The sequence below is a fragment of the Pavona decussata genome, unplaced genomic scaffold (genome assembly GCF_977016875.1).
Source record: "Pavona decussata unplaced genomic scaffold, jaPavDecu1.1 SCAFFOLD_47, whole genome shotgun sequence".
NCBI lineage: Eukaryota > Metazoa > Cnidaria > Anthozoa > Scleractinia > Agariciidae > Pavona > Pavona decussata.
Window position 1 is genome coordinate 788,198 of NW_028145469.1, and position 23,387 is coordinate 811,584.

Here is a 23,387-nt window from a genome sequence, read left to right on the forward strand (position 1 = left end):
AACCAGTATTCAATGGTGTCTCCAATTGGAAGAAGACATCTTCGTATCTCTCAATGTATTTTGGATTTCTGAATGATTTCATTTATACAGATATGTTACATTATTTTCATTTCCTCCTTCTTTTGAGTTTTCCACCAGATATCATCCTATTGACTCTCTCAGCTATTTGAAAATCAGTCAGTGGCTGCTCCATTTTTGGTTGGCTCATTGTCACTGATTTTGTTTTGGAAGGTTGTTTTTTGCTCAATAATTGAATTATTTTATCACCTGCTTTATTACCAGCAAACTCACCAGTTTTGGTGACTGCTTTTTCAGCTGCAGTTTTGGCTCCTTTTTTAGCTAATTCTTTTGCTGTTTTTCCGAAAAGTTTTGATCCAACTGATCTGAAAACATCCATAATTCCTTCACCATGGATATGTTTCATCGCATAACGACCCAATTCTGGGTCAAAACGTGGCTTAAATTCACTTTGTCGTACCATATATTGATATATTATATTAAACTAGACCTGAGAATCAAGCTCATGAACCAGTCAATGCCATTCAAGTCAATTGGCCGACCCAAAGCGTCAGTCACTGTTATCCCCATTTCTGAAATAATTGACTTGGAAACTGGGCTGTATAATGCTCTTTTTGGCTCAAAAGTAAAGGGATAACTCCTTGTTAAATTGTCAGTGGGTATCATTATCAGTGTATTTGTGAATCGTCCATCACTGAGGCTATCAGTTATTGTATCACAATTAATGTTCAAAATGTCAATATCATTGGTAATATTTGGCAATTTTGTCCCATGTTCAGTTTGGCTAATTAACTTTGGTTCAAATCCAATAAGCGCTCCAAAATTAGAGTTTCTAATATCAAGCTTCCATTGGTTGTCCAGCTCAATGACAACTCTATATGATGAAAGCACAAAATATAGATTGATGCCCTTGCTGGAAGATGGTTTATCTTCATTTTGAATTATTGATTGAGTGATATAATCATCAAGATCATCATATGAATACATTCCATCAACAAATGTGATTGTCTTCCATTTTGTACCATTATCTGGGCTGTATTTTATTGTATTATTGTTGTATCCTGCATTGACATTATGCCACGAGTATGTCATTGAAACTCGATCAACAGCTAGCTCATGTCTCATTGTTGTGTCAAGCTTCAATGGTGGATCAAATTTGATAATAAAGTCTTCAGGCCGACTTCGACCTATTTTCTGTCGGTTAACAGATGAAATATGTATCGCCCTTTCTTGCATATATTATTTGATTATATATTGTTGCAATAAATCAATGAGTTGTTTGTTGTTTATCAAGCCAAGTTGATTCAATTTATGGGCTATTTGTGAAAATTCCTCTTTGGCTCCATTATTTCCAGCCAAAATGGATCCACCAAGCAATTCCATTCTGTCAATCAAATCATTAGCATCATTGAAATAAACAACACCAGAGCCCAATTTCTTGAATTTTTTGCTAGATTTATGGATTAGAATCTCACTGAGTTGGTTCAATTCATCAAATACCATTTTGGCAATATCACTGTATTTCTTCTTTGAATTAAATCTCTTGGTCAATAAATCGATTGTATCGAAATCAACCCTTTTGTCCATAACTTTGCGTTTATCTTTTGATGCCACAAGTCTGAGTTGTCCCATTAATTTTGGAATATCAATCATCAGTCCACCATATTTCCCAGAAGATGATATTTTGTATGCATTTCTCTTTGGTTGAGTATAACCAGAACCTTTTTTGATGGTTTTCATTCCTTCTGGGATTATTTTAATGCGCCCTCTGTATTTTTGCAATAATTTTATATCTTCATCTATTTTATCAATTTTGTCTTTATTCTTGGTCTTTCCTTGCCCCTTGGATAAGGGGCCCTTCTTTATTCCAAGTTTTTTCAACATTTTGCCAATATTAGCATCGTAATCCTTGATGTCAATATCTCCTTGCATAGAAGATTGGAGAACAGAACTCGGAGGTGCAAGATCGTATTGAATCAATTTTTGGAACTCATCATCATCAAAACCAGCATCCAAATTTGACATTGCTGGTTGATAGCCAATTGGTAGCTTTGATTCTGGTGATTGTGGTTGTGGTTTTGTTTCTGGTTGATAAGTTAACATAGCAATGTCTTCCAAACCTGAAGTCAACGCTTTTTGGTTTTTCTCCAATTGTTCAATCAGTTTGTCTTGCTTTTCATCAATTGTTTGTTTTGTTTCCTCTTGAGCCTTAATAATTGGTTTGAAAGTTTCTGATAAACCTTGTTGTAAATCTTGTTTATCATGCTTGTACTCCTTCAATGTATCTCTAACTTGTTTGGTTATTGTTCCAGCCTTAATCTTGGCCTCAGATAGTTGTTTTAATCTTTGTAGATCCATTATATTATTAACTTATATTAACTTTTCTCAACTTATATAATGTATTGATATACATGGAAATCCTAAATTATGACAGACATGATAAAAACACTAATTTCAAAAGATTGTATGGTTACATGTCAAGTGACACGTTTCGGATGTTAATATGTGGTAATTCAGGATCTGGAAAGACAAATTTATTGTACCATATGCTGATGAAACCACTTTTGTATTATGATAGAATACATTTATATGCCAAAAATTTGGAGCAACAAAAATACAAGGATATGCTACAAACATTGACTGATATATCAAATAGTGTCGGGTATAATGTCCTTGTTTGTAGCAATGATGATATAATTCCAGTGGAGGAATTGAAGGATGATGATGCTCAGAAGATAGTCATATTTGATGACTTTATTTGTGAAAAAAACCAGAAACCATTGATTGATTATTTCATTCGTGGCAGACACAAAAACTGCTCTGTTATTTATCTGAGCCAATCGTTCTACAAAACACCAAAAGATATTCGACTCAATTGCTCTCATTTCTGTGTCTATGACTTTCCTAGCAGCAATGAAAGAGGTCTGATATCCCGTGAGTTGGGTGTCGAAAAGGATAAATACATTAAAGCAACCAAAGAGCCATTTTCATTTCTATATGTTGATAAGCCCATGAAGAGAATTAACAGGAATTTTTATGGAACAAGATAACCAAATGATATAAATGGGAATATTCAACGAACATAGTTCATCGTCTTCTTTCACAACGGTTCCTCTTCAAGGAGCCGCTGGTCCTCAAGGAATAGGGTTTAAATTGACCCAAAATGGCAATTATGATATACAAAACAAAAAACTTGTTAATGTTAAACAAGGAGCTGATCCCAATGATGTTGTCACAAAGAGCCAAATACAATTGTTGGATAATGCTCCTGGTGATGTGCGAGCAAATAAAGCAGTTATTTACAGCAACAGTGGAAGTGTTCATACCAATAGTATTTATCTACAAGACACGCCAGACGGTGCTGGCAGCTCCAATGATGTTCGATTATTGACTGAGCATCAGTCTTATGAAAACATTCATCTTAATATACCAGATTTGAAAAACTTTGATGGCCATGGTGGACGAGCTAAAAGTGAAATAATGGTTACATCAACGGAACAACATATTACTGGACGGAAAACATTTTTTGATATTAGTGTTTTAAAACCCGATAATAACGATCAAGCGGCGAATAAAAAATATGTCGATGATGAGATTAAAAAAATACCATCACCTGATTTGTCTACATATTTGAAAAAAGATGGCACTGTTGAAATGACTGGAAATCTGGATATGGGTAATCAACAAATTACTAATCTTGGAGCCAATATACAAAATACATATGATGTCGTTAATTTAGGTTTCTGTGATACTAAATATTTACAAAAAGTCTCCAATAGTGACCTCGATATGGACAATCATAAAAATCAAAGATATGGCTCAACCAACTGATGATAACGATGCTGTTAATAAACACTACGTTGATCATAACTTTCTCAACAGGTTAACACCCAATGCTCTTGGTGGTGAATTAGATATGAGAGGTCATAAAATAATCGTTCTTGGAAATCCTTCCGATCCCAATGATGCTTCCACTAAAGCATATGTTGATACAGAAATAGCTAAAATACCATCTGTTGGAAGTGATTTGAGTGTATATTTGAAAAAAGATGGAAGTGTTGCAATGACTGGAAACCTTGATATGAATAATAAACAAATCAAAGATATGGCTCAACCAACTGATGATAATGATGCTACTACCAAAAAATATTTTGATGACAAATTGGAGCAAAGTCATCTTGTCAGCAGCCATAAAACAAATGAATTCAAATATCTTACAGATACCGATGAAAGCAGTTCAGAATATAATATCACAGTGTATGGAATAGCTGCTTTCAATCAATCCCCACATCAGAATAAAAAAGCTTATGATATCACATTGATTAAAGACAGTGGAAGTAATGATTACAGATCAAGGATAGGTTTCAATATTTATACTCTTGCTATTGGAACATACACAATTGTGTTTGAATTCTACCCACCAGAAATGACTAATATTCAATTATCATGTACTGCTTCTGAAGCATACATCCACAAAGCTGTACAGCGTGATTTCACTGCTTATAGCAAGCTATTGGTTCAATTCAATAACAACAGCAAACAAACTCCAAATTACATCTATTTGACGATGCATGGAACAGCTACAGCGACTCCAGTACAATGTCATCTGGTTGTTTACGGTGTCAAAGATTGGTCAGATAGCGTTTATCCAGGAGTGTATGATGGCTTGGACAATGTCATGTTTGAATATAAAAATGGAAATATGGAGATGAAAGTCAATATGGATATGAATAATAAGATTATTTCTGGTTTAATAAATCCGATATATGATTCTGAAGCAATGAATTTGGTTTATTTTACCAACTTATTCAAAACGAAATACACTGGAACTATTGCCAGTGGTGTTTTCCAAAGAACAAATCCAACAAATAATTTTCAAATCGCTGCTGATGGAAATAACTTTTTCAATCTATACTCCATTGTTTTCCAAAGCAATCAACAAGTTGCAAATGCACAAATTTTGATAAATGGGAAAAAACAAGGTGAAACAACCAACACTGACACATACCACAGAATTGGAAACATAATAAGTGGAAGCAATACATTTGATTTGCCCAAATCAAGAAAATTTGTCAGTATTGATTCTATGTCAATATTGGATAATATTGGAGCAGGAACTGCTGTTAATGGAACTTTTGAATTGAAAGTATTATACTCTGATTTTTTTGAAAGATATCATGCTGTCAATAAAAGTTGGTTGTCAAATATTGAAACTTCAAGTGTTGTTAACGGCAACATAAAAAATGGAGTTTTTGAAAATGTTCATGGTTTCAAATTTGGAACATTAGGCCCGGTTAAAATAAAAAATATTGTAATTAATACAAAAAATCAATACCAAGTTTCTTTTGTCGCCATTGCTAACAGTAAAACTTTATTTCCCATTTAATACAATTTAATATGAAAATTGGGAGAAATTTTGTAACTACAAATACAACAATCAAACCCATGATAATTCAAATGGGGATTTTTAAAAGACGTCCAGGGTTTACTTCTCCAATTATAAACCAAGAAGTCACAGGAACTTTTGAAATTTATTTATCAACACTATTAATATAATGCCATACGTTGAAGATGAAAATGGAAACCATATTCTTGATGAAAATGGAGATAAAATAGAATACACAGTAACTTATGACAACTTACCAGATGGATTCAAATATAGAGAACCAATACATCTGAATGATGATGGTCATTTGGATACAGAAAACAGACATTTAGTTATCAAAGATGGAGTTAATTCAAATCATGCAATTTCACTCCAACAATTAATTAACAACAATGAGGACATCATCAACCCATATATTGAAACACAAATTCAACAAGCTCTGGCTCAGTTTAAAGCTCAACAAGCTCAGGAAGCTGTAACGTTTCTCAACAATCAAGTTGCAATGAGAATAGGAAGAAAAAGTGGTACAATACCAAAAACAAATTACAAATGGATAAAATTATTGAGTAAAGATGACATTAAAGGAATCAATACATTGCAAGAGATTATTGTGACAAACACATATATCAGGAGAAATGACAGATATCATCATTCTAAATCCGGTTTGGTGTCATCATCATTTGATCAATTGGAATTCTTCTTTGATGTGTCATTTGAAAACTATTATTGCTACTTCAACAATCATCCATCTGATTGGACAATGAAGTATTTTGTTGAATATATTAGGATACAATTACCTGACAATAATGTCCACTAGGTCGTGGACTCCGTTACTTTATTTTATAAAAATATTGTAATCAAATTGTATAATGAAAGAATTGTCAGAATTGCAAGAACACATTCGAACATCGATGATAGATTTTCACCGTAAATTGAGTCTTCCAATATTGCCCAGACAGGAATGCAAGATAAAAAGTATCGTAATATTCACATATTTGCATGAAAAATATTACAACACAGGTTTACCTGATGAAGTTTACAAAGAGTTAATTCATGATGGAATCGGATTAATTGGACCTGGAGATGGATGGTTAACAGCTATTCTCCATCGATTATTTGGTTGGCAACCATATATCAGATCACATGGAATATTACATGATGCTTATGGCCAATTTTACAACAGATATCATCGTGACAAAGGATACATGTACACCATTAATGAGAAAAAAACATTCAATTGGATGAAAAAATGCATGTTTTTGGGTCAAATAACTGGTCTCTATTATTGCATCAGAAATAAGATAACCATATAATATATGCAAAAGAAGAAATTAATAATTGATTTCAATCATATTTCAAATCGATTATCAACAGAAGAAATTGATGAATTGAAAGCTTATTACATGTCATATCACAAAAAGATGTGGATGTACAAAAGTGCATACAAAAGATTCAAAAAATGGGAATTCGCTGGTAATATTTCATCCATTGTATTTGCAACTGGTGGTATTGCATCATCGGTTGCAACCAGTGGAGCTTCATTATTGGCAATATCATCGGTGTCTGTCATAATTCAAGCTTATATGAAGCATAAAAAAGTTGAAATCAAACTTTATCAATGTCAATATGCTTTTCAAACTTACGGACATTTATTAAATGAAATAAAAGAAATAATGGACATTTTGATAGAGATGATTTGACAAACAAGCTTACTCAAAATGATGATTTCATTTTGGATAATTCGCCGATTGTCGATAAATGGGATGACAAATATGATAAAAAATATCAGATATTCACTTATGTTTGATTAATAATGTGCATGATTTGGGGGCCAATAATGTCCATAATTTTATCCCAATAAACATTGTATAATTTCATTGTTTTTTTGGATTTTGTCAACTCAATTTGGGAAGAATCAATTTTCATAAATTGCAATATTCTATGCAAAAGATATTTCAAACTGATTATTCTCTTTCGTTTGCCATTGATTTGTGGCAGTATTTTGTTTATTTCAACGAATATTTTATGAATTTTGAAATTGGTTGAACAACTGATTTCAACTTTGTTTTTCAAAATAATTTGATCTAATGTATGCGACAAATGGTATTTTCTATTATACACTGTTTTCTTGTATATTTTGAACAAATTGGCATGAAAATTGATGTATTCTGTTTTGTAATCTTCACCAACAACCTGTCCACAAGCAACACACGTTAATTGACATTCCATGTTTCTCAAATTCTGTGATCCACAACATTCAGGCATTGATTGTTGTGTTTCAACTTTGGATTCATCATGATATCCACAAAATTCACATTCATCTTTGCAATGCAGGCTTTGACACAGAGATGATTCCACCTGCATGGAAACATCTTTTGGTTTTTTCAGAATGGATTTCATTTTTGTATAAATATAGTATATAATATAATTACACAAAAATGTTTTCCAAAATATTGAAACCACAAAAGATAATACAAAGTCTTGAAATCCAATATTTATCAAAAAAACAAACCAAATACCACATCACAAAAGATGAGTCAAAATCTTGAAACCAAATATTCACCAAAAACATTGAAATTAAATATCTCATCACAAAAGATGAGTCAAAGTCTCCAAATCAAATATTTATCAAAAAATCAATAAAATCACAATTTTGTCACAGGTTTTTGTCGCAATGTTTTGATCACAAATTTTTTACCAAAGTTTGAATCCCATACGGGATGGATGTGTATTCCAATGCCCATAAGCATAACTAAATACACCATCGGGATGCAAATATCGTTTATCATCAAAACATGACAACGATGTTTTATTGATTGTGTAACTACCCAATTGATGATTGTTGCTGCGGATTGTTTTCATTTGGTGGAATAATTGTTTCTCATTAAACAACACATCTTTGTAATCAAAATGTTGAATATCATTTTTTATGACATTCTTTTTGATTCCTTTGGCTGTTTTACCACCATTATTGTTGTCTTTGATGTATGAGTACATTTTGGATCTCAAACCAACGAATTCAACAATGGGTACACCAGCAGCTTCATCTTTGAATTTACCAATCACTTTCTTATTAGTTGCATCAAAATATTTGTTATCCACGTTGTAATCACTGTTGTCAAACATATCTTTGTGTTTCCAAAAATCGGCATACACATCTTCTGCTTCAATTTCGTATGTCAAACTATCAGTATCCGTGAACAATAATTTGGCTTTGTTACCATACTTCTTTTTAACGAAATTGTAATGGAAGTCATACATGAGAGTCTTACTCAAATCAAGGATACACATACCAACGTATGCTGGTCGATTGAGAGTCAATGATTCCTTGATTTTGTGGACTGCAACCAAATTTTCATTGAATATTTTGCTATTGATGAATGTTGGTTTGGAGGTCAGTTTCAATAATTGTTTCTCATTAGTCACCAGTTTAATGTCTTCCCGTTTTCTGATATTCTCCATTGTTTTCCCAAAGACACTATTGTTCATTAATTTGAAAAAGTCCTTCTCGAATGCATTTTTGGCATTAGTTCTTTGACGAGTATTGAAATCAATGTATGTCTTCAACCAAGGACTTTGATTAAAGGATAATACACGATAGATTTTAGTCAATTTCAAACCCAATTCACGATACAATTGTAGATTACGATAATGTAATACATATTTTGATTTCTTTGACAATGTTGGAATCAGTTTTTTGACTTATCCACTTGTTATTCCAAATTTATCTGCAATTCTTTTACAATAATCTGACAGCATATTTGGTGCCACTTTGATTTGTTCAGCAGCACATGGATAATCATTGTGTAAATCATGTAATTCATTTGGGTAATCCAAATCAACTTCTAACAAGTATCCAGTCTTGTTATCTTTGGGAACTGTTTTCCAATTAATGTTTTTTATTTGTTGTTTATTCAACCATTTGAAATTCCCAGTTGGAAGATGTTGTGACATAGCCCATCCATATAGATTGTTTGCATCCAAATACATGATATGTTTACTGGGTTCATTTGGATTCCAATTTTGCATGTATTTGTTGTTTGCTTTGCCGTATCTGTTGGCAATATAACTGATTCCTCCACGCATGCCTTTTTCAACGAATTGATACATATCCACATCACTGATTAATTCAAGTTGGACTTCAGTCATTTTCAACATTGCATCCCATGATAATCCAGGAGATGTAAAATAATGACATGGATCCAATCTATAATATTCCAAACATGTTTTCCTGAAATTTTCAAAAACATCAGCCAACAGCAGTACATCAGATTTGAGATATAAATCACGGTATTCGCCCATATTTTTCAATTGAAATGTATTCCAAACATTTTGTGCATGACTGTATTCTTCATCTGTAATATTTGTGTTATTCATTTGACTGTAAAATTCATCTTTGGTTGGTAATTGAGTATCATTGAATTTATCAAAATTACTCATATAATCGTACGGATAAACTCCTTTTTGTTTCATTAATTGCAGTTTTTCACCTTTGAAGACTTCATTGGTATATTTGTATGCATCTTCTGGTAGATTCTTTACAAGATTAGCCAATGATTGATTCATAAACTGAAGACTGTCGATAAATACTAAATTATAACCCAACATGAAGGCCATGTATTTCTCCATATTATTTGGGATTACATTAATTTTGTGTTGTCTGGTTTCACCTTTTTTATCCACATAAGTATTGGTCTCAATAATTTTACCAATTTCTTGCATTATAAAATGACTATCATATCCTTTCAAATTATGAAATATTACAGGGATTTTGTTAGTTATTGTAAAATCCCTGTTACATTGATTATGGGCTGAGCCACGGAATTCGCCATTAATATGACAATGATCTCTGACACGTTTATCTGTTTTCTTGTATTTTTTACCACAAATATGACAAGATGTTGCTTTTTGGAATTTGTCTTCATCTTCTGGAGACATAACTAATGGTTTATTGAATTTGTATTTAATAGTTTGTCTGCAGTATTTGACTTCAGCAAGCATTGCCTCCATGAATTTGTAAACAGCTTTTTCTCCACGATAATATTTTATTGGTTTGGAATATTTGTCATCATAGCAGCAAACAACTTTATATCCATAACCACAATCAGTGTATTTTTGATAAGCTTCAGTAAAAGATTGTTGGTTAGATTGATTACAACCATGAATTGGTTCAGTGATTGCTTCAAAATCTGCGTATATCACGAATGGCGCTTGCATTTGTTTATTATAATTTGTAAATTTTATTTTTGAGCCAACTTCAGGCATTTTGATTGATTGTTCACCATTGATTTCAATACATACTTCCTTGTGTTTCAACAATATTTCTTCCTTGGAGAAACATTGAAGGCAATGCTGAAAAATGTTTCTTATTTTTATTTCTTGTTTTTCGATACATAAATCTATTAAAATTTTTAATATAAACATAATGTTTGTTTTCATCATCTGAGATTAACAGCAAATTCAATACATCATCAAACTTTTCTTTTGAAACATAAATTGGATAAGTTTGTTTGTTTTCATAACCGAATACGTTGATGTTAATATTGTTTTGGGTTTCAATTTTGTTGTATTGTTTGACTGAAACAGGGAATTCAATTCCTTGGTAATCCAATTGTGGCATGAATGCTTTATCTGTTTTTTTGATTCTTTGTGGATTGTCATTTCGTGGATTTAAATGACGGACGTGACACCATCGAAAGCATTCATTGTCTTTATTCTTGAGATTTATCAATCCATGTTTGTGATGTTGAAGTTCAGTTGGAAGTTTAATGTAAGAACTTCCAGTAAGAGGCTCATATTTGATAATATTAATGTAATGTCCATTGATTGATTTAATTATCCAAGCTGAACCTTCACTAATCCATTTGTGAATATCATTCATAATTTGTTCAACATTAACATCCAAAGATTCTTGAAAATCATTGGCATTAGTTATTGTTTTTGGTTTACTATTAAAATATCCAATTCTGGAGACAGTTTGGTTTCCTTTTTGTTGTTCAAAATAAATTGTCAAAGTTTCAATAAATTTAATTCCTTTCATTTGAGTTAATAATTGTTTCATAAAATGAGCTATCGCTAATCTGGTTGAACTCATTTGAATCAAAGGATCTGTTTCATTTTTAATACCAACTTCATAAGATTTTGTATATCCCTTGAATGCTCTTGCAACTTCTGTGATTTGGGTTCTTTGTGTTGGAACTGGAGCCATTTTCTTCATCCTTGGCTTCGGGACTGGTGTATCAGCAAATTGTTTTGAAGGTGGAATTATGTTAAAAGGTTGAGGTCCATCTCTAAATTGAACAGGTGGTTTGATGATTGTATTCTCATAATCTTTTACCATTTGTTTGACTGATTTTCGTGGATAGGGTATTGGTTTCACTTTCTTGGTTCTCGGCATTGGAACCGGTTTTTGTTTAGCGAGTAAAAGTGTTATTAATTGATCTTTGGTCAATTTGGATAGATTATTTTTGTTCATAATATTATATGTTATATTATTTTTTCGTGTGCGTCTGTTTTGCGATTCCAGGTTTGGCATAGATGAATGAAGACTGGAGGCAACATTCATGTCAGATATCCGTTGCACATCTGACGGGTGCAATCTCTTATTTATTTGTTGAGCCATACGGCCTGTATACACTCATTGAGTATACACAGGTCGCTAAACTACAAACATAAACCAACTAATTAATTACAAGATTTTTTATGCAAATATTTACTTCCATTTTTTAATTCTTTGTTGCAGTTTGGGCATGTAAATGTTTGTTTTTGCCATCTTTTAACTCGTTCTTTTTGATTCATTCTTTTTTCTTCATCAGTTGATTTTCGTGGTCTAATATTGGATGATTTAAAATGATTGTCTGGTAATTCTTCTTGTTCAATGTATTCAAAAATGTATGCTTGATGATTCATTTTGGAAATTGCTGTCTTACACATATTTAATCCCTCAGCAACCATTTTAACCAATCCAGGATTAATTCCAAGATGTTCTTTTATTGAATACATACTATTAAAATAACTCACTTCTTGGGTTTTACAATTTGTTGCCTTAACACATCTCCGGTTTTTGTGATTATTTGCTGCAAATGCATAATCTCTTTTCTTTGCTGTTTTCAAACAATTTTCTTGTTGTGTCATCATTTGTAAATTCTTTATTCGGTTATCATCTTTGATATCATTAACATGGTCAATTACCATTCCATTTGGTATTACACCATGAAAGCATTCATAAATAAATCTATGTGCTTGCATTGTTTTTTGTTTATTATCATTTGATTTAACAGTAACTGATAAATACCCTGTATGATTATTAGTTCCAGTTAAATTTATTCATTGTCTCAAAATAAATAACTTTACCAGACTTTGAAGCACCATATTCATTGTAAATTGGGTGAATATAATATTTTTTACCATTAATAATCATAGTATTATTAGATAATTTTTTTGTAGATGAATCCAAAAGTTGATTTTCAGATTTTTGATTTTTCATTTCTCTCATACAATAATGTATTATATAATTATCGCTTTAAATAGTTAAGGTAAAAAAATTACAGTAAATGTATGAGACCCAAAAAATACATCAAACATAGTCAAACAACCCTTGTATTCATTGATGATTAAGAGGGTGTCTTTTTTAAAACCACCCACTCGAATTTCGCATCAAAATCAATCTTGCCTGAAACTCTGGCAAATGAAAGCCTACACCAAAGCAAGAAATAAGCAGGTTTGGTTTGGTTCAAATTGATCTTGTGCTCGCACTGTGAGCCGTTAAAAATTTTGCCCCGTCTGGGGGGAAAAGGGCCATCCCGAAAATTGAAAATTAGGCATATTTCGTAGCGCTGTAAAATATTTTATTCGCAACAACTAACCACACATTTTACATCAAATTACTCATAAACCTTTCTAGTGTTCTAACAATGCAACAATTTTTCTCTTAGTGCAGATAGAAAGGCGAAATTATGCGTATTATGGACCCCTCTATTGGCCATCGAACGAAGGCTGGAAATGGCCTTAGATTAGAGGCCAATTTCTAAAATTTGGGACCTAGCTGAAAGCTCTAGCTTATACAGCCGTAAAGTATAGTCATTTAGTGGCAAAACTATGCAAAAACCCCTGTACGATTTCAGTATTTTAAAAGTTATGACCGTTTGTATCAGCCCATGTGCGAGCATTCAAGATACTTCCGTCTATTGTCAAATTCTCTACTCACAAGCACATTTTGTCATAGAAACGACTTACCTGCTTGGCAAGTGGAGATAACTTCCAAATTCCCCCATTTTCTAGTCCCTCAGATGTTTGAATTCCGTAAAAGATCCAGTAAATAGGCAGCTGTAGTTCTCAAAACTTTACAACGGCCTCCATCAGGTCGCTTGTCAACAGACCACAGCTCGAACACATGACCACATTTCGCGATAAACATCTTACTAATGCATCAGCTCAGAGCTGAATGTCTCAGGGAATCAGACAATAAACTACTTAATTCCGAACTTAAGAAAGAAAATTGAAATATAAGGGCCTCAATTTCGAAGAAATCTCGCTATTTAGATCACTAAATAATCGAACACTGTTGTGATTGCTGCTTCTGAAGGTAGGTACTTCATATATGGTGGTTGTTACGTCCCCATATTTTATTTTTCGTAATCACCGTATGTGCAATGTATGCAATGTACCTTGCGCTCTTTACCTTTTTTTAAGGTGGATTCCCACTGTCGCTATGAGAAAAAGATATAAACGGTTTGCACAAATATAAAAAGTTGAGCCTCACTCAGCTGTGAAAAAGCCACAATTTCGCCAGCCTCGCCACCGAGGCGACTAACCACATACAAAGAGTCTGCGGACTCTGGGGCGCGATTGTTACCTTGAAATGGCCAGATGCGTACTAATGAGACCGAAAATCATGCTGGGTTTACAACAACACACTAATATTTTGTTCAGTGTTACAGGGGCGGATCCAGGATTTCATAACGTGGGGGGGGGGGGGGGAGGGGCGGGGTGGTTGTCAGTCGGTATGAGTCCATATGGGGTCCAGGGGGACATGCCCCGCCAAGAACGTTTGAAAATTAACATCGTAAATAAGATATTTGGACCGTTTTCAACCCCTCATAGTGGCCCCTTCAACCCTGGATCCGCCTCTGTGGCACCAGATACAAGTGACCAAATATAAACTGTACAATCAGATGACGGTGCTGTCCATAGCTATGAAATGTCCTGAACTTGCTGTTCGTTTTGATTCTGCTGAGTTCACAGACCTGACAGTCAGTTAAGTGGTCAGCTTCTTGGTGAAAATTAACGTGCTATCAGTGTTTTTTCTGAGATGTTTCAAATTTTTTACGGTTGTTCTAAGAAACAATGCTGTCAGACTATCACGCAACAGATAATAAACCATTCTATAGCATACTTCAACTGAATGATTTTCCGCTAAGAGCGTATACATCATCATAGAATATAATGTTACAGTTATTCGTATCTTGCAAACACAATTAATGTGATGGAGGCCACTACAGCCGTGACGCTGAACACAACTGTACATTTTCCACACTACAGAATGATGTGGCTAGGTAGCTCCATAGCCTTACGACATGGACCGGTGACAAACTATCGGATATGATCAGCGAATGTGAGTGTGATGGTTCTAGTGAGTAACACACTCACATTCGCGGATCATATCAGACAGTTTGTCTATGAGAACTTTCTTTTTGTCTCTCGATTTTACATGGATCTCAAAGTGAATACAGATGGTCTTCAACATGGCAACATTAAATTCTTGGAGTGTGTTGCTGTGATAACGTTCACAGAGGTCATAGGTGTCGTAACAGATGGGATGCGAGACGTTGATTTCGCTGTTTACCATGTCTACCAGATCTTGTCTGTCAGCAGTTTCCTTCAAGCATTCGACATCTTCCTCATCATCCACCGACATTCCAACAACACCCTGACCTTTGCGACGCGTTGCTGCTAGCCGCGAGAAAAAGCTCTGGACTTGAGTCTTCGTCAACCATTCGGCTCTAGTGAACACACGCTCATTCGATTCATTTCTGGTGTTTCGCATGTCTGCTGCAACTTGGGTAGGATCGGCCTTGCGCCCAGTTCTTTGTCCAAGCATAAACCGTGCTGTAAGGTACTCTTTAACTTTCTCTGAAAATCTAACGTTGATCCTGGGTTTGCTCAGGGCCCACCCTGTTTGTAGAGGTGAGCTAGCAGTAGTGTCTTCTTGAGAGGTTTGTGGCGCCCTGGAATGTAACGAACTGCTCTTGCTATCAGCTGTATTTACGGATGAGAATTTGAGTGCCCAGTCCCTTCTGATCGCATCATACTGGTTGAACTTCCTAACAGTATGCTTGCCAACGTCCAGGTGTAGCTCTAGCTGCGCAAACGTTTCGAAAGCCTCAACACATCCAAGCACAACACATTCGAACAGTGGTATCGGGCTCTCATTTGTCTTGCTGGTTTCTGAACGATGCTTGACTTCCCGCTTATCCGGAGGATCGTAAAACCCTTGAGATTCTATCGTTTTTAGCACTGTTGGGTCCTGGTGCTTTGTATAGATCTTGTCATACGGAATATACTTCCCGTTACCGATACCATAACATTTCCAAATTCGCATGCCAGAATCTTCATATTGGAAATTGTGGAAGCTACTAAAATTGTCTATCTTGTTTACAGATAAGGTCTTCTTAGACTCGTTCACAATGCTGACTGCGGCGGTTGTTCCCTTCACTGGGTGTTGCGTTAGTGCTTGTCTCATGTCCAGCGCAGTTAGAACGTCGTGACCTTCATTGCAGTAAGTACGGATCGAGGACTTCATTGGGCAAAGGATGCGATCACAGATATCCTTTCCAGACTGTGGCTCCGAGTAATGGTAACTATCGAGTGCAACGCCAACTCTGTTCGCGACATCTCTCATAGCGGCTAACAAGGAGCTGTTGTGATAACAACCAGCTTCATCTGACCTTAAGAAGACTCTCTCGAGCAAAGGGTTGTCAACTTTCAGCAGGTTGAGCAGGTCTTCTAGAATTGATGTCACTGCGTACCAGTCCTGCGTACATTGGTCGAATAAGTGCGCGTAGGAGATGACTTCAGTCGTTCCAGACTGGCTTCGAGATATCACGCTACTGATGTGCCAACTCAGCCCTCTTTTTCCAAACCAGTCGCTTTGTTTCTCTCTATAGCGCAGTTGCAGAAACTTCATTGCCCAATCTACCACAATGAGACACGAGCTTGGGTCAAGCTTTGCGAGGATATCTTGCTTCGCGCATTCTTGGTTGACAGATCGCATTATGTGAGCTTTCCATTGGTTAATGGTCTCCGAAGCCTTCTGGATATCGTCCAGCAGGTCATCTTGTTGTTCTTTGCTATAAAAGTTCAAGGTTCTGTCATCCTTGACAATCAGGAGCATCTTGCTCAAACAGGAAGTGACGTCATCGCAATTAGGACAGCAAAGCGTATGTTCGTGGGAACATTGTTCTTTTAATACGCGATCATTGGGATCACTCAGTCCAAATTTACGACAGTGGTCGGGACATTGGCTTTCATCATCCTCGCAGTGACTCTGGTAATTAGTTTTGAAATATTTTTTACCGTCTCGAAGGGATGTACGCAATTTATCTGCCGCGCTCTTCTCCAGGCCTATTTGGTCAAGTTCGTCTACTATTCGACAGAGACGATCAAACGCCGCTGACCCGTCAGCTGCTGTGTTGTCTAAGCCACTAAGGGACTTTTGTTGGGAAGCTTCCCTTACCTCGAGAATGCGAAATAAAGTCGCACGGCTTAGTGGATCGAATTGTTCTTCTTCGCAGAACTGAAGGTACTGCTTGACCATTGCTGACCTTGTGACTTTGCGAATGACATTTGGCATTGTGATCTTCTCGCCACTAGTGAGCCTCAGTTTCCTCGTACCGAACGCCACATCTTGATAGAAGTAGGGGCGGTTGACAAAGTCTAAAAAATGGTCAAGTTTCACTGGTGGCAGTCGAACTCGATGGGACGGCGATTTTTCTACTAAGGAACCTGGACCACAATCTCTCGCATGAGCTCTGGCGCGTCTGATTTGCCACTCTGTCAACTTGGCGTAAGGTTCATGGATCTTCTGAATCTTCTTGACTGGATATCGATATGCATATAGGCTCAGAATCTGGGTCTTTACGTTTCTCGTCGTAGCATTGCTATAGGCCTGTATTAGTGGTATAAGTTCTCCATAGTTGGTCTCTTTATCTGGTGAGAAACAGGATTGAAATAGCTCCTGTCCAGCCTTTGGTGCTATGACGTCGCACACGAGACTACAGGCTTCAGTGGCCTTATCAATGCACACTTCTTTCTCGTCTTCCCTTGCCTCATCCCATGTGGTCTTCAGCTGGGACGTTAAGGGACTGACCTGACCAGCATTGGTTGCCACTTGGTTCAGATTCTCCATAGCAGCATTGAACGCTGATATTGCCGACTCGCCAGCACTTTCAGCTACCTCGTCGTCTTCGGAGCTCTGACTGTTCGAACCGGGTCTATACTCTAAAGTCCACTCAGCTGTGCAGGCAGCTTCGTTTGGTCGAGCTGGTGTTATAGCAGGGGTTGACGTGACTAATGTAAGATTCATGGCTGCGATACGTTTAGCGAGTCTGAGGGAGTAGTAAAAAAAAAAACATTATAACCTATCTTCACTTATTGATCCATTGTAAGGTTTTATCCCAGACCGTGACCACTATAAACAACATTATACTCCCCTGTAAATAACCTCAAAATAAATACTGCTGTTTTATTAACAACCGCTAAGAAGAAATAAACTTCGAAAGAAAGTCTTGTTCGCAAGCGTTTTCCATAATAGCAAATACAGGTTACTTAGTAATATGATAAATTGGCTTCATTCATACGAGCAAACATCACCTTGAAGGCTCATCTTTCTGTTCATCACTTTCCTGGGCCAGCTGCTGCCCCTGAATCCAAGCCATATTTTCATCAAGCTTGATTTTGTGTAGGTTAGAGCAAGATACACAAATCACTGAAAAGCACAGTAAAAAATAAGCAATACAGCGCTAGGAAAGAAATGAAAATCGAAACTTATTGAGGAACGTAACACAAATCAAACAAAGAAGATAGGCACGCAATGTATTCAGAAATGATTACATTTTCAGACATGAGTTTTGTCGTAATTTTAGGCTATGGGACAAATTCCGAAGAACGCTACCTTATTATGCATCCGAGTATTGAAATGAACAGTACAGGCTAACCGCCTACCCCAGTTCACCGTATGTCAACCCGACGTTCTCTCCAAAGATGTATACTGCATTTGAAAATTTGAACTTTGCAACGCAGTAAATTAAAGAAATCTCTGTTCAATCAATTGCACTACCCTGCATATTTTATAAACAAAATCCATAGTCCTTAGTCCACAGTCCGGATTCCTAATTATAACCTAATAAACTAGCAGATGGAACCTGTTTTTGTAACATTGCTGGCTGCCAGGGCTCGAAATTGCGACTGATAAGTTGCGGCTAAAGATTTGCAGTAGTTGCCATTTGGGGACTATTTGATAGCCAAAGTTCATTTTGAACAGGAACAAATTCCTATTCCATGTTGCGTGATACAAGATTAGCGCGTAATTTAGCCATATGAAACAGCGATTTGTTGGAATGAAATGTTTCCAATCAGAACAATTTCCTTTGTAAAAAGGCGCTTTATTTTTGTCTTCTTTTAATAAAATTATGTAGTGTAAATGTAAGAAAATTCCACAACTTCTGCGAAATTAAACATGCCACGAAACAAGGTCCGATTTATGCAAATTTCGTGCAAAAGTGTAATTCGATATCATGTTTGTTTTCATGACCACAGAACTCTTGTCGCGAAAGGTGGCTTGTTTCTTTCTCTTTTCTTTCTTTTTTTTTTACTTTCGAGCCTTGTCAACTTGCCCGTAAATATTTCCACAGTTTGTTATGAAAACAAAATAATTATTACAAAGTCAGGTATATCTCTTGCTTCTTGGAAACAAATTTTGCCACCGTAGCAATTTCATTCCTGCGCGCATACTAAGGAAACATTTGGGGAAATATGTTGTAACAAAAATTTTCATCGTTTGCGGCGGAGATTGACTTACAGGATCCTACTGGGACTTGTTTTCCGTAGATAGTGTTGATTTCCTTTGACATAAAAGGGTTAACCGCATTTCTGGTCCTGAGTTTCTTTTTTCTGCCGGAATGCAGTGGGTACTGACAGGTGCGACGCGGCCGCCAGTTTCTCCCCATGTCACTTCTGTGCTTCTCACAGATCCATAGCTGCTGAAGCTGATCTGAAGAAAGGTCGTGAGGCAGTCCCGACCTATTGATGATAAGCTCATATTCTTGCAAGGTTCCTTGAATCTGACTGAGGTGCCATGCTTGTAACTGGTCATCGATATTACTTCTGCACTCAGACAGCTTTATCAACTTGACAGCGGAATCACTGCACACTGACTCCCCTCTGGTCTCAAATAAGCATTTGCATTCCATTTAAGTAACAGAAAAAGCCAAACGTGCTAAGTAATAAAAAACTAAAAGAACTTTCATCTGAATTACAGTGGAATTACACCTGTACTTTACAAAGCTTTCATCGAAAACGATGTGTTGTCCGCGATACATCTGGATAGCGGAACTCTGTAGAAACCGCATCACGGAAGCAGTCGATCTTTCGGTGATCAACATGGGAGTTATTTCTCAATATTTCGTCGAAATTGAAGCCAAATTTCAATTTTCTTTCTAAACAGCAGAGCAGTATAGTTCATTTTTCGACTCTCCAAGAAATCTGACCTCTTGCTGCCCTTAGCTGAAGTCTTTAGAAGATATATATCGAGAGATCGAACTGTGGTCCGTTGACAAGCGACCCGATGGAGGTTGTTCTAAAGTTTTGAAAACTACAGCTGCCTATTTACTGGATCTTTTATGGAATTCAAACATCTGAGGGATTAGAAAATGGGGGAATTCGGAAATTATCTCCAGTTGCGAAGCAGGTAAGTGATGTCTATGACAAAATCTGCTTGTGATTAGGGAATTTGACAGTAGGCGAAAGTACCGTGAATGCTCGCACATGGGCTGATACAAACGGTCATAACTTTTAAAATACTGAAATCGTACAGGGGTTTTTGCATAGTTTTGCCACTAAATGACTATACTTTACGGCTGTATAAGCTAGAGCTTTCAGCTAGGTCCCAAATTTTAAAAATTAGCTTCTAAACTAAGGCCATTTCCAGCCTTCGTTCGATGGCCAATAGAGGGGTCCATAATACGCATAATTTCGCCTTTCTATCTGCACTAAGAGAAAAATTGTTGCTGTATTAGAAAACTAGAAAGGTTTATGAGCAATTTGATGTGAAATGTGTGGTTAGTTGTTGCGAATGAAATATTTTACAGGGCTACAAAATGTGCCTAATTTTCAATTTTCGGGATGTCACTTTCGCCCCAGACGGGGCAAAATTTTTAACGGCTCACAGCGCAAGCACAAGATCATTTTGAACCAAACCAAACCTGCTTCTTTCTTGACTTGGTGTAGGCTTTCATTTGCCAGAGTTTCAGGCAAGATTGATTTTGATGCGAAATTCGAGTGGGTGGTTATAAAAAAGACACCCTCTTAATCATTGTAAAGTGGAAAATTAGTATCATCCATGTCATGACACATTCTGTAATACATCTTATTTATCAACTTATTTTCTGTGCGTGTAAATTCGCAATCATTGTCTTCCATTGGTGGAAATTCCATTAATCTATTGACAACTCTCAATTCATCTTCATTATATGAACTGTTCAAAAATTCTTTTCTGGCTTTGTGCATGTGTTTCATATTTTCAGAGGCTGTAACCAATTGCAAATTTACAATTGAATTGTTCTGGCGATTGGAATCAATGTGATTTATTTGCAATCCAGGAGAAATATGTGTCTGATTTACGGCCTCATAGACGAATCGATGAGCGGGGCATGTATTGTTACGTCCCGGAGAAATTATATAATAGCCATTCTCAGACAAATATCCTTTTCTAGGTTCTAATCTTTTTCGATTGATTATATAACCATCAACTGAGGCTCCGTAATTTTCAAATGTTGGATGAATAAAATATGTTTTATCATTGTGATCAAATTGGTTGTTCATATAAATTAGATTACATAATTTTTCGAAACCGGTTATAACCGGTTTTTTTCTTCATCATTCAAATCAGCGATTGATGAGTTGGTTGGATTTAATCGATGATTGTTTGTGAGTTTGGTGTCATTTATGAAAGTGAGGATTTAGGTTTTTGAAAAACCGAGGATAAAAATTTAGGTTTTTGAAAAACCGAGGATTTAGGTTTTTAGGTTTTTGACGTCTCCGTTGCAGGAGTTAGGGTTGAATTCAAAGGCTGAAAACCCAAGGTCATGCATAAATCCAAGATGGTGGCCAAAAAGGTATGAATTCAGTGATATTTTCAAAAGTGTTCCAAAAGCCTCGTATATCTAACTACTAACTTGCAGCTACCTTTTCCTCTTAGTGTTGTTTCTCTTTATTTATTTGAAGTTCAGCAGTCTTGCACCTCCAGTTCCTCAGTAATTTTAGTCCATGCCGCCCTTAAATGGCTTCATTCCTTTGTCCCTAGTTTGGACCGTAATCCTTTGGATAGTGACTTTTGCAGGAATATTGTCGAGTCTGCTAAACGCCAGAAACCACAGCCCGTTGTAAAAAAGAAGCCTATTACCACAGATATCATAAGGAGTATTTTAGATATCCATAATAAGAAAGACGCTAATTTAAAGAATCTTCGTATCGCCGCGTTATGCTCTTTAGCTTTTGCAGGATTTTTTCGTTATGACGAATTATGCAGTATCGCTCCTAAGCATATTGAATTTCATAGTAATTATATCAGAATTTTGTACCTCGTAGTAAGACTGATGTTTATAGGGAAGGGAATTACGTCTTCATTAGCGCATCCAGGTCTAAGTACTGTCCTGTTAGTGTTTTACAAAGGTACTTAGATTTATCTGGTATTGACTTATGTAGTTCTCTCCCTTTATTTAGACCGCTTGTTTTTCACCGTAGTAGTTCTATCTACACCCTTAGAAGTGGTAAGATTTCTTATACTACTTGTAGAGATATCTTAAGGAATACCTTAAGTCAGCTGGGTTACAACCCTAATGATTATGGTCTTCATAGTTTAAGATCCGGTGGCATTACTTCTGCGGTACGTAATAGTTGTAACTCAATTCCAGAAAGGCTTCTTAAAATGCATGGTAGATGGAAATCTGATTCGGCCAAGGATATGTATGTAGAAGAAAGCCTTGAAAGCAGATTACAAGTAACTAAGTGTTTAGGTTTGTAGTGTTTTATCGAACGCATATTATTTAATGCAGGCTTTTGTTAAGAATTGTAAAAAAAAAAAAAAAACAATCTTGTGATTTTCCTGCAAGTTGTCTTGTATTGGTAACTAACAGTTTTGTAATTTTCTTCAGTCTATTATGTATTAGTAGCTATTTATCTTATAATAAACTGTTTTGGATCCGCTTGCGCATCCTACCATATTTCTTGTGTGATTTGTTTGTATTACGGGAATTTAAGGGTAAAATGATTTACGTTCGTTTGAGCGAAGCGAATTAGAACGTAATCGTATTCTTGCTTTTACGAATAAATTTCTTGATACGTTTGACTACGTCAAACAGTGGAGCAAGACAGTATTTAAGTATATCATCCATAAAATAAGCTGACACACATTATTTCAGAATGTATTGACAATAGCGACTACACTGTAAAAAAAAACATGTGTCCCTTATCCTGTTTACTTAAACTGGTTTGACAGAATTTGGTCCTTTAAAAATTGAAATCGAGTGAATGACAAAATAAGCCTTTAACAGTAGATACTTTAAACTGTTCAGTACATTTAGCAAAGTGAAACGAAATCGAAATCGCAGGGATTATACTTCTACAATTTCGTGTCCTATTTCCCGACGCTATGATAAATCATTGTCTCAAGCGACCATCTTTTTGAAATCCATCCGTATCAAACACT

General features: G+C 35.7%; 2 protein-coding genes across 2 annotated transcripts in view; both read right to left on the reverse strand.

Moving 5' to 3' along the window:
- Positions 1 to 23,387, reverse strand: part of LOC146482137 (uncharacterized) — a 51,102-nt gene that overhangs the window by 27,397 nt on the left and 318 nt on the right. The window lies entirely within an intron of this gene.
- On the reverse strand, positions 15,033 to 20,985 carry LOC146482140 (uncharacterized). Its single transcript, XM_085107356.1, has 3 exons — positions 19,482 to 20,985; positions 18,275 to 18,389; positions 15,033 to 18,009 (listed from the first exon to the last, which is right to left on the reverse strand). Exons 1-3 carry the CDS (start codon positions 19,870 to 19,872, stop codon positions 15,033 to 15,035), a joined length of 3,483 nt encoding a protein of 1,160 aa, XP_084963482.1. The 5' UTR covers positions 19,873 to 20,985.